The 13,138-nt window shown below is 36.7% G+C and overlaps 1 protein-coding gene across 1 annotated transcript; it reads right to left on the bottom strand.

Moving 5' to 3' along the window:
• Positions 1-7,788: 7,788 nt before the first annotated feature.
• LOC148027908 (EG45-like domain containing protein) lies at positions 7,789-8,829 on the bottom strand. Its single transcript, XM_087688967.1, has 3 exons — positions 8,605-8,829; positions 8,209-8,479; positions 7,789-8,064 (listed from the first exon to the last, which is right to left on the bottom strand). The coding sequence occupies exons 1-3, from the start codon at positions 8,744-8,746 to the stop codon at positions 8,058-8,060; spliced, it is 420 nt and encodes a 139-aa protein (XP_087545093.1). The 5' UTR covers positions 8,747-8,829; the 3' UTR covers positions 7,789-8,057.
• Between the last annotated feature and the right edge of the window lie 4,309 nt (positions 8,830-13,138).

The raw sequence follows: 13,138 nt of genomic DNA, 5'->3' as shown, positions 1-13,138 counted from the left end.
CAGTAGCCTAGACAATCAATATAGTGCTTCTAGGAGGATGGTAAAGCGTTGGTTTGGCCCATATGTAGCAAAGGTCATTCATGATAATGCCACATATTCATTGGCTGAATTGGATGGAACAAGCATGAACATACCCATAGCTGAAAAAGATTCAAGCTCTTCAAATGAAGAGAAAGTTCAACATATGAGCTAGAAGACTTGAATATAATTCAAGAGCATGAAGACATAGAGCAAGTAGAAGAGACAGAAGATGAAGACATTGACATGGTAGAATATACTTCTTCTGACACTGCAAATCCATAAGACTTTGGCACATGCAAACAAGCCAAAGGCAGGGGGGAGCAGCCAAGCTTCAAGGTGAAGCTCCAATGGCGACCACACTTCAAGAAACCCTGCTGTACCTATGAATGTCTGAGAATACCTGTGAAGGAAGATCTCAAAGCTTGCGTGCACAGCCGGGAAGCGCTCCAGAGATCCCACTCTAATACCAGTTGAAGGGGATGCAATGGCAGTGGAGAAGAAGAAGAGGAAGATGTGAGAGAGAAGAGCAAACACAATGTAGGTGCTGTCCAACTGAACTAACATCCTTATTGCACTATCATATTATATATGAATAAAGAATGGGTGGTCATAGTATACACAGGTAGGCCCAGAGGCCTTTTATCCCAACACATCCTATGTTGGATTGTGTGATCTTAAATCAAAGACAATTAAAGACTTTGTCTCATGTGCAAAATGTCAACCAACTGAGGGTGGATCTGTTATCCCATCTTTCCAAGCAACCTCCTTTTGATCGTTTATTTTTTGAGGCCTATGCTAGACGTATTGCCTTAGGACCATTAGTTCCATCCTTGACCTACTATCAACAAATGGCTCATAGGTATGATGTTTATTTGTCCCTTTTCCAGAAAACCCCACATGTCACTTTACCCCTTCTATTTCAACCTAAAGATGCACCCCATATTCCTATTTGTACGCAATGTCCTTTCATCATTGATCGAGTATTTTGTCCCCTTCTTCCTTATCCTCCCCCATCTTCTCATTTCCTGTCCACGTTCCCACCACATTTCCTTACTCCTTTCCTTTTTCATACTGCTAAATTTCCAGATTCTCCTACCTTATCTTATTCTTCTTTTTACAATTTCTCTTATCCCTCTCTTCATCCTTTATCCCTTATTCCATTTCCGTCTCCTTCATTTTTATTTAGACTCCCCCTCAGTTGGAAAAGAATATGAAGACTTTGATTAGACAATCTTGAGAAGAAGAAGCTGGAGTGCTAGAGATTCTTTGACAGGACCCCAAATTAACTGGTGTGTGATTCTAGGAGAATGGAAGATTTCAAATCAATCCTTTCACAATTATTTACGTTTTGCTTAGCTTCATTCTTAGTCTTTGGATCCATCAGTGAGATTGGCTGCCCATTTTTCATGGTATCTAGCCTTTATGCGACCATCACTCTCATGGTGAAAAAAAACAAGTGTCAAAGTTATGTTTGGATGTCAATGTAGATGTGGATACCCATTAGCTAGATGCGCTTCATTTTCATGCTTTGTGCTTGCCAAGAAGATTTTTTATCCTACTAGAGAGAATGTGTTGTTTATAATTTTTGCAAAATCCTCCAAAAACCTTTGTGGATGAATCTTTATCCCTAGAAATGTTTAAAAATCATCAATTCTTTAAAAGAGATCATCTTCATTGATCCGTTATCCTTTGTAACTTTGATGCTTGATCAGAATACATCTATCTATCTTTTTCCTTCCCAAGAGGTGCCATTCAGATATTATTTGTGTAAGTGGTGTGAGTTTTGGTATGTGTATATTGTTTATCTTTGGTGAATGGAGCTAAAGTTGAAGCTGGATTGATGAAGAAGATATTGGATTAAAAGCTAGCAGAAGATGATACTAATTTAAAGAAAACTCTTATATCCTTTATGAGTTTGTGTTGCTATCAAACATTTTTAATAAAATTGACATAATATCCAAAAGGGTGTTTTTCTTTCGTTGTAGTACTATCAAATATATAGGTTACTTGTTGGGGTTGTGATTGGATGATTTTATGAAGTGCTGGAAGACAAAAGATCACATTGAGCTCCTTATTGAAATTATATTCTTATTTTCCTTAGGTCGTGAGAACGCTTCCTTTCTAAGTGTGGGGATATGTAGAGTGTTGAAATGACTAGATTTTTTGGTTGATTTTTTATGGATTTTGAGTGATATTTGGTTGTTTTGGAAGTGTTTGAGAGTGTTTTGGATGATATTGATTATTTTTTGGAAGTTCATGATGATTCTTAGTAGAAATATGAGGTTCTATGATGTTCTAATAGGTTATGTTGAGGTTCTGATTAGTTCTGATACCTTATGTTTAGCTTCTGTTTTGTTCATATTTTCTTCTGTATAAAGCATGGATTGATGGGGTTGATGAAGGTTGAGGCCTTTTGAAAACTTATTGAATAGTTTTTGATAGTTTGGGATGGTTTTAGTATGAATTATGAGGTTCTGGTTTTTTTGTTGACCTTCTCTAACCCTCTGTTGAGCTTCTGTAGAGCCTATGTTCCTATTCTTTTTCTGTTCTATTCTATTCTGTAGATCTTCGCTAAGTGTTCTTTGATATGAGGGTATACTTTGGGAACTTTTCCTAACTTTTGAAAAGGATGACTATAAGTTCAAAATAGCTAAAACAAATGGAAGAAGTAGCTGCTCAAGACTCAAAGGAAGATTGAAGTGAAGTGACAGTAGTGAGCTATGAAGAGACATTGTAGTGGCTCTGGTGTCATTTCATACCTCCCACACCTCTTGGGAGGTGCATCCACGACCAAGAGATGCTTATTGTGCGTGATTATTGATTATTGTAGAGAGAAGATGATGTACTATTGATTGCGAGAGAGAGAGAGTCAGAGATAGCCAATTTTATCAAAATAATGTATCTATCTATGAGAGAATAAGAGAGAAACTATAAAGATAATGAAGATGAATACCATGTGATTATTTCCATTTAAAAGTTGTGTATTCTTTTGTGTTTCTTGTTCTATTGATGGATTCTATGAAGATGTTGAAGAATATGGTTGATTCTATCAAATTCTTGGGAGATATCTACTATGATGCTACGTGAAGATTTGTTTTTTTCCTTGTTGTGGTTCTCAAAAGAATGAAACAAAAGCTTGTTAATGTTACAAGATAGATTTTATTGCAGTAGAAACCCCTTTTCCTTGGTGTTCCTCTTGGGGCTCCAAAGTGCAAGTGGGCAAATGACCCACTCGTGACCACACCATGTGCATACTGCCAACATTAGGTCCAAGTGTCGAACAAAGTGATGCACTACCAACATATGAGCCCACAACCTCATAATTATGATCCCAAGTTTATGCCACTTACCATCACCATAGCAATGCAAGTCATGGAAAGGGCCTTGGAATTCTTAATTACCAAAGGACTAGAATTGGATAGCAAGAAGATGACATGAATGAAAATAGGAACTTTCTTTCCATATGATGATATAGAGACAAGAGTAGCATGACTAGAATGACCCTTTGCAAACATCTCATTTGGGATAAAGATTGAAAAATTTTTGACACAATGATATGGTAATGATAATGTGGTAATGGTGGTGTGGCAAGACACTTGATCATATGGCAATAGATATGTGGTAAATTTTGATTAAAGTTACAATTCGGGTTGTATGATATTATAATATAAATTTGAGCGAAATTTTTTGCAATCCAATCAATTAGACACAAATGGTGTTCGAGAAAAAGTAGGAACATGCAAAGACAAATTAGGGGAAACAACTGGTGTACAAATTGCAATTAGACATTGAAATTGTAATTGATCTAAAAAATGTCATTGAATTGAGAAGCACATCTTGAATAGCAAAGTGAAATTCACTTTGTAAGAGATTCTTGGCATTGAAGAGTTTTAAAAAGTGAGGAACTTGGTGATCATCAACATAGATTTAAACAAGGTCTATGATATGGTTTGGTGGGATTTTTTCACTATAGTCATGGGTAGACTAGGAATGGGGAGATAATTTTACCATATGGTGAATATACTCTTCAAGAATGTAGCCACAAAAGTGGAGCTCACTCGATACATAGTCCATTCTTTTTAGTTTAAGGAGATCACTCAAACAAGGATGCACCTATTCTCTTCAACATAGTTGGTCATCCACTACTTAATATGGTTGGATAACAAAGTGTAGAGAGATCCATTGTCTCCCTCTAGTAATAACTCCCAAAGGTGCACCCAGCTTTTTGTTGATGATAACTCAAATCTAATTTTGGTTTATAGGGCTAATTTGGGGCTAACAATTATGAGTAGTATGTAGTTTTAGGCATAAAAATTAGTAAAATTTAGACAAATATTCTTTATCTAGGTTTGGAAGATACATGTGATTAGATTTCTCAATGTAATCAAGGCAACATAAGTTTTTTGGTATCTAGAGTTCCCTCTAGAGTTGGGCATATTGATTAGATGTTCAGAAAGATAGAAAATATATTAAACACATTTTGTGCATTGTCTCTAAGTGTTCGAGTCAATTCAATAGTGGTAGATAAGATACTTCCACCTTCCTTGATGTTTTTAATATTAGTAACTCCATTCTCTAAGGTGTAGTGAAAAAAAGATGAGAAGATACTACAAAGGATTTTGTGGATCTTCGGACCAAGTAGTAGGTGGAATTCAATTTCTAGAAAGTGATAACCACAATAAGGAATTGTGGAGGGTTAGGGTTGTAGAAATCTCAGGAGAAATCAAGTCAAAGGTCAAAAAAATTGCTTTACAAGCTCAGTGAGGAAAACCATGGGCTATCATGATTAAAAACATGTGAGAGAAAGTAAATATATATGTGGAAAATGGACATCACTTACCCATAAGGCTAAGTTACATGGGGAAAAGTGGAGAAAAATTACATGGGTAAAAATGGACAATAGTTACTTAGAAGGATAGTGGTTGCCAATGGGAAAATCTAGTTTGCAGTATCTATCACAAGAATTACTCATTGACCAATGGAGATAAGTTGTGTCCAAGGTTCAATGAAAATTTGGAAATGAGAGTTATATGAGAGGCAGAGTATTTCTACAAAGTGTCTGGATGTTTCCCCAACCTTATGCTGTCAACATCCCCCCATCACCTAGGACCTCAAAATGGCAACAAGGGAACAAAGAAATGGTTGGATGTCTAGAATAATAACATATAGGGAGTACTTGAGTTGGAGGAAATAACATGTAATTTGTAGCTCGATAAAGAAGAGCACGAGTGCTTGATAGCACTCCTCTAAATCAAGAAGGCAAATTAAAGTGGTTGCTAGACAAAAAGGTTGTTCTAGAAGATATGTGTTGCTCTGTCATCAATACAAGGGGAAAATCACCATGCAAAACAAGCAAGAAATAGGACTTATAGAAGAGAAGGAACATATGGCTGCCCATTTCAAAGAAGCTTGGAAGACATGTTATCCTTACACCATTGTTGACACTTTGAGAAGAAAACTAGTAAGAACTGGAAATGTTACACCAAGTGTTGAACTTAATGCCATGGAAAGTATGTGCTAAAAAGATACCTACTAAGGTTAAGATTTTCAAATTCATGAAAGCCAATGATTGATGACTCCTCTGTATGTACACTGTGAGATAGTAAAAAACCCATCACTTTCGGCACTATGTGGGGGCAATGAGATTGTGGGAAAGGGTGAGAGAATCCTCGAGAGTTCAACTTATAGAACATGTAAGGTATCATGTGATGTCAAAAGAAAAGGTATTATATTTAGTAAAATTCACAATATTATATTTACAAAAGGGTTTTTCAATTACAATTTGGAAAAAATCTATAAGTTTTGTAAAGTAAAAGGGATCATTTTAAGGCCTTAAAGGATGTAAAGAAAATGTATTTCTTTATATTCTTTGAACACACGTTATATAGATGATTTGTTATAGGTGGACTCCCCGAGGAGAGAATGCACCCATCTTGTTGGGCTAAATAATACCATTAGGATGCACATAGCTTTGTTTGGTTGATAAAGGATCCCTAGATGAGGAGTCTTTAAGGCTTTTGAAAGTAGTAAGGGCCATTGTTCTAAAAATCATTAAATTAAACCATTAGGAACAAGGTTTTTATAAAGGAGGCAAATAAATTTCCAATAGATATTATGTGTAAAAATATAAAGCAATGATCTGGCTCTACTTAGGGCACTTTGGAAAAATGACCAAGTCTTTAGGGTTGCCTTTAAGCACCTAGCTAACAGTTGAAGCATTTTGGCTTGGTCAGGTCACCAAATTTTATGTTTGTAAATATTCAATATAAATTCCATTTCATACTAAAAATAACAAATTTTATGAATCTATCTTAGTCTTAAATATTTTAACTAACTATAATTAAGAAAGGTAAGGAGTCTTTTACACCAACTCTTATTAAGAACTAAAGTAGACAATTTACTTAATCAAAATATTTTCTATAATATAAAAAAGGAACCAAATTCAATTGAGTAATCGCTATAAAATAACTAATAACTAATCCTTATTAGAAGCACTCTAATAATTCAATATCATCGAGTCCATACAGAGACAACATATTGTTCTATCCTACTAATCAAACTATCATGCCTACTAATGTTTATATGTATTGAGCTACTCAAATGCTAGCCAATAGTTAGTTATTGGTTAGTCATATATTACCTTCACGTGGCTTGTTGCACCATTGAAATAAAATTTTGAAGGAGTAAGGAGAAGAAATTCTCAAATTAACAAAGGAAAAACAAGAAGTGTGTTACACTAGATGGGCATGAAATGAACAAAATAGAGTTATGTTTAGCATAGGATTGAGCAACTAGCTTGAGGCACCCATTTGTATAATATGGCGTCTATTTCCAATTATTTTTCTAACATTTAATGCAAGGAAAACAAGTCCACAATTATATCTAGATATGACTTTTTAACTAGGAGTGGAAGGGGCATGTGTGTGTGTGTGTGTGTGTGCATGCACGACGTATACTTGTGTATATGTGTGTGCTGGGGATAGATGGCTGTTAGACACCTTCATATGGTCAATTCCAACTTTAACAAAAGTACAATTTTGTTTATAAGCTAGATCTTAAATACTTAGAGCAATGCTTGAATTTTGTATATTCTCCTATATAGAGAATTTTGAGAGAATGTAGGCAATTCTTCATACGTACATATAATTCCCTACTATTAGAAATGGGGAATGACATTCTTACATTCTCTTATGTAGGGAAATTTGAGAGAACATAGGAATTCACTATAATGATCTATAATTCCCTACTATTAGAAGTGGAGAATCAGATTATCCTATTCTCTTATATAGGGAATTTTGAAAGAATGTAGGAAATTCTCTCTTTTGATGTGTAATTCCCTACTAGTAGATGTGAGGAATTTGATTCCCTAGTTATATGTATGAAATACATGGATACATATATATGAAATATCAATGAATTTCCTACTTTTAATAAAATTTCCTATATATGGATTGATTAAAAGTTGATTGTGAAGGTTGGGAAGAAGTCAAGGTTCCGTAGTAAGTGAGCCGTAATATTAAACAAAAGCTTAGAGGTATAAAAAAGAGAAAGGCCCTTCGCTGTAAAATTTAAGGTCATTTTTGTTATGTTATGACCAAAACTCTTGCGAACCCTAAGAAAAAACCTTGCAAATTGTTGTAGTCAAAGGTATTTGCATTATCATACGTGAAAATTGGCTTTTCTTGGGATAGTAGACGAGTTTGGGGTTTTGTTCATCATGCAAGACATTACTATTAGGCATGCAAGTAAATATGGAACACCTTTAAATGTGTCAAAGACTAGCTTCTTAATTAGGTAATACAAGGATGATGTTACCAATGGACATAGCAAGGGTGTACATCCTTCATATTTTCCTTCTAAATGTGACGTTTAAATTTTCCTTCCACAAAGGGATGTTTATTTATTAGGTGATTGCTGATGACTGATGACGGATTAGAAGAGGCTCCCAGTTTTACTCGACTGTATCATCGCTAGTACTAGCTCCTCCCTGCACGCTGCTCTGGCCAGCAGGCTGGTCGCACGAAGGCCAGCGGGACTCACACCCTGAAATGTATAAAACGTGCCAGAGCTGGTAAGCTAGCAATACTTGAAAGTTGACGTGAGGATTTAGACACGACCAGACAATCAAAGCTGTGGCTATCAAATGATTAGAGAGAGAGAGAGAGAGAGAGAGAGAGAGAGACGGACTGATTGTAGTTGATGTCGATCCTGCCGACGTCAGGGTTGGCGATATCGGCGAAGGCTGCGGCCGACAGGTCGAACTGGTTGGCAGCGCAGCCTGGGCACAGGTCCACGATCTTCACCGTGATGGGTCCGCCTCCCGTGCACCCGTTCCCCACGCACGCAATCTGGTACATCTGCCCGCATGCGGCGCCGCCGTTGTAGATGGCGCTGCTGGCCGCCGCGAACAGGTCCCCCGCCGGAAACTGGCTGGTGTCGTAGCCGTAGCAAGCGGAAGCTAGTGCAATCACAGATGGATGTATATACATATATGCAGATTTATAAGTACTCGTTTCGACATCAGGAATACAATTAACTGAAGTTAGTACTTAATATGGACATGTGTGATTGATTGATTCTTACGCGTGTACTGAGTATAATAAGTGGCGGTTCCAGAGTCGGCTCGGCACGTCCAAGCAGCTGCTAATATCCATGTGCCGATGGCGAGCATGATTGTATAAGCAGCCACTGCGCCACCCTCGCGTTTGCCTTGGACACCCGCCATTTCTCTCTCTCTCTCTCTCTCTCTCTCTCGCTCGCTCTCTCTCTCTTTCTCTCTCTCTCTCTCTCTTTCCGTGTCTCGCACAACTCCTGGGCCAATTGTCAACACAGCCGTGCTTAGTCCGATATATATAGGTGATTACAAGGCCGTGTAATCGTCATCGTTTTAACTACGTCTCTGTCGCCCGCCGGCGTGCCCTTGACTTATGCCGCAGGCCGGCACTGCCTGCCGGAACCATTATAAGCTTCTAGACCGTCACCTCCCCTTCCAGGAGGTCACCTTCTGTACGACCTTCAGTGTGTTCCACGCCTAGAAAGCAGACCTCCAATCAAAGCAACGTGACCGAAATGTTGGCGAGCAAGTCTAACGTTCAAATCAATCGCTTATGTAGCCGAAAGAGTGGCTATGGTGAGTCTCCACCCATGTACACCTAAAAGTTTACTAGCTAAATAGTTTAGCCATGAACACATTGCTGGTATGCAATTTTATCTTAAATATATCTAAACTTTCATCTAGGCACGCTTTGAACTTTTGATGCACTCATATGACTATACTTTAGTAATTGGATGGTGCGCAGATCGGTCGCAGTATGCTCACGTAGTGAATCCCGGAAAGTCCCCAAGAACAATGAACTCTACCTTTTTGCACAAAAAACAATGTAAAAGCATGAACGACAAGAAGTAAGAGACCAATTGGGTTCAATCTCCCCCATGCCTTGTGTGAGCGTTTCACAAAGCATGTATTTTATGTATATTTCTATCTTCATGCTCAATAATAGCCCAACTTACAAAAATATAACAAGCTTTTAGCTTTTGAGTTTGCCTTTTACAAAAATAGGAAATAAAGCTAATGAACGGTGCCCATTGAGTCTGGCACGCCCAATCTCAATGTCCAAATAGAAATAACATATCCGTACGCATAGGCGCATACAAAATAATAATCAATAATCAATGTCTCAATAGACATGACAAAATATAGGCGTGGCGCCTATCAAAATATAATCCAAAAGTCGAATACTCGCTAGACTCCAATGCTTTCCTCCGCCACTGCTGCTATCTCTACACATCAACTGAAGCATTCACAATCGTTAGTAAAATAATACAATTAAACCGACAAAAGTGAATACCTAGCAGTCTTCAGCTACAAAAATAAATCAACTGGTTAGAAATAAATCCTAACCTTAATTTATTATGAGTGCGTACTCTAAACTCATAAACGTTTATTAATTTAACATGTATTTTGTGGAATCACCCGCTATGGAATCACCCACGTACACATTAAATTAATGAAACGCCCGAAAAGGACAGGCGTCCCCATCAACTTCTCGCACAAAGAATCCTCTTTGTGTATGAGCCCCGGTCATCTAAGTTTACGGAATCCACCGTAAAACCTCACAGAATCCACCGTGGAATATGCCTCCTGGCATCATACCCCCGAGGTGGGATAGCAATTGACCTCAATTGCTATTAGCTCAATGTGGAGCTAACAGAGTGGGGAAAGCATTTAAGTCTCTAGCATGCATCCATTGTGCTTCCTCTACAGGATGGTTCTTAAATTTTACTAGGTATCTAGAATACCTTCGACCAGTTCTAGTGGTCATGTAGTCAGTGTCTATGATGGCTTCTGGTTCAAGTATTTCAGTCTCTTCTTCTAATAAAGGTGGGTTTTCATAAACAGGGTGGATAGGTAATTGGCCTCTAAATGGTCTCAATAAACTAATGTGAAATGTATTATGAATTTTCCAATGAGATGGTAATTCTAATTTGAATGCATTATCATTAATCTTATGAATGATTATAAATGGTCCATAAAATTTAGGAGCTAATTTAATAACTGGATGTCTATCTACACTTTGCAGTCTACGTTTTTCTATTCTCAGCCAAACATAATCATCAACTTTGAAATTCATGGCTTGTCTTTTCTTGTTGGCTTGTTTGGTATATGATTATTGGGCTTTAGTAATCATATCCTTAACCTCATCAAAAATACTATTATGCATAGTAGCAATATCATCAGCACTCTGAATTCTATTAGACAAAGATGCAACAGGTGTAGATAATCTATATTCATAAATGACTTCAAAAGGTGTTTTCTTTGTAGATGTGTGCGTTGTATTATTATATGCAAACTGTAATAAATGCAAGTGAGTATCCCATGTCTGAGGTTTGGAGATAGTATATGCACGTAAATTATCTAGAATGGTGCTATTTGTGGCTTCTGTTTGTCCATTTATTTCTGGATGAAATGCAGATGAGAAATCAATCTTTGTGCCTAGATTTGCAAACAGTGTAATCCAAAAATTGTTACAAAATCTAGAATCACGATCTGAAATGATAACTTTGGGTAATCCATGGTTAGTAAAAACAGTTTTTAAAAATAATTGTGCTGCTTGTGATGCTGTTAAAGTTATCTTACATGGAATGAAATATGCTTGCTTACTAAATCTATCTACAACTGTCCAAATCATGTCATGGTTAGATTTAGTATTTGGTAAACCAGTAATGAAATCCATAGAAATATGTTCCCAAGGTTTAGATGGAATAGACAAATGCATTAATAATCCATACTATTTACCATGATGTCTCTTTATTCTTTGACAAATCAAACATTCAGAAACGAAATTAGATACATCTGCATCCATATGCGGCCAATAAAAATCTTCAGTTAACATGCGTAATGTAGAAATGATACCTCTATGACCTTGATATCGGGGACAATGAATTTCATTCAAAACAAAAGATTGGAATGGAATAGTAACACACAGTCTCTTTTCAAAAAACATAAATCCATCATTATATGATAATGAATCAACAGGAATGAAATTATTTTGAACTAATTTTTGCCAATCAGAATGAAAAGTAATATCCTCGTGATATGTATCTTTCATAGCAATCAAAGAATCAAAAGATATGACAGAAATATTATGAATTGCAGGTCTTCTACTCAATGCATCAGCAACTACATTTTCTTTTCCAGGTTGGTATTGAATGATAGGATGAAAACTTTGAATGAAGGAAGCCCATTTGATATGACGGTCAGAAATTTGGGATTGGCTAAGTAAATGTTTAATGCTTTGCTGGTCGGTCTTTATCATGAATTCTGAACCCATTAAGTAGTGTTTCCACTGTTTTAATGCTTGTACAACTGCTAATAGTTCTTTGTCATAAGTGGAATATTTGAGCTCAGAGGGTTTCAGCTTAGAACTAGAATATGCTATTGGATGATTGTCTTGCATTAGTACAGCTCCTATTCCTGATCCGCTAGCATCGGTCACAACTAGGAAGAATGGTCTATTAAAGTCAGGCAACTGTAGAACAGGGGCATTGGTTAATGCACGTTTCAGTAAGTCAAAGGATTTCTGGTGAGTTTCAGTCCATTGATAAACAATTCCTTTCTTGAGAAGTTTGATTAATGGTAAAGCAAGTAATGAGAAATTACATACAAACTTCCTATAGAAACTAGCAAGACCAAGGAATGAGCGTAACTCATGCACGTTTTTAGGAACAGGCCAATGCAATATTGCATCAATTTTTTTAGAATCAACTTTAATTCCTTCTTTTGATACAATATGACCTAAATACTCAATTTCTGTCTTAAAGAATTCACTCTTTTCAAGATTTGCAAACAATTGATTTTCTTTCAGTAATTGAAAAACTAATGATAAATGCTCATAATGCTCTTTCTCACTTTGACTAAACACCAAAATATCATCAAAGAAAACAATCACACAATACTGATATTTCAGAAAGATACGGTTCATCATTCTACTGAAAGTGGCAGATGCATTAGTCAATCCGAATGGCATGACTAAGAATTCATAATGGCCAAACTGTATTCTGAATGCGGTCTTAAATATGTCAGATTTATCAAGCCTCACCTGATGATATCCAGACTTAAGGTCAATTTTACTAAATATAGAATATCCTTGCAGTTTTTCCATAAGGTCATCAACTCTAGGTATAGGATACCTATTCTTTACAGTGATCTTATTTAAAGCTCGGTAGTCAATACACATACGATAGGTATTATTCTTTTTCTTAACTAAGAGTACAGGTGCACCGAATGGAGAACTGCTAGGTCGAATTAAGCCTCTATTTAGTAATTCTTCAACTTGACTCTGGATTTCTTTTTGCTCTATTTGATTGTGCCTATATGGTGCTTTGCAAGGTGGTTGTGTGCCAGGGACTAAGTCAATCTTATGGTCTTCTGGACGTGAAGGTGGTAAACCTGGTGGTAGGTCTTCTACAAAACAATCCTTAAAATATGCAAGAAATTCCTTATGCCTAGGGTGCATATGATTTTCCTTTGCTTGCAATTCATTCACCCAAATGAGATATGATTTAGTACTTTTGCATAGTACACGTTTTGCTTGAGTATGCGAAAGCAGTGGAAAAA

Source organism: Lygodium microphyllum, chromosome 12 (assembly GCF_053477565.2).
Source record: "Lygodium microphyllum isolate KBCC chromosome 12, Lygodium_microphyllum_v1.1.10, whole genome shotgun sequence".
NCBI lineage: Eukaryota > Viridiplantae > Streptophyta > Polypodiopsida > Schizaeales > Lygodiaceae > Lygodium > Lygodium microphyllum.
The sequence above is the reverse complement of the archived record's forward strand: the minus strand, read 5'-3'. Positions and strand labels throughout refer to the sequence as shown.

What these genes read in the sequence shown, in the direction of transcription:
- LOC148027908 (XM_087688967.1), bottom strand. Translation starts at nt 8,746, where the DNA reads ATGGCGGGTGTCCAAGGCAAACGCGAGGGTGGCGCAGTGGCTGCTTAT. An exon ending in TTATTATACTCAGTACACGC is followed by an intron (nt 8,480 to 8,604) that starts GTAAGAATCAAT and finishes TGATTGCACTAG; the next exon opens with CTTCCGCTTGCTACGGCTAC.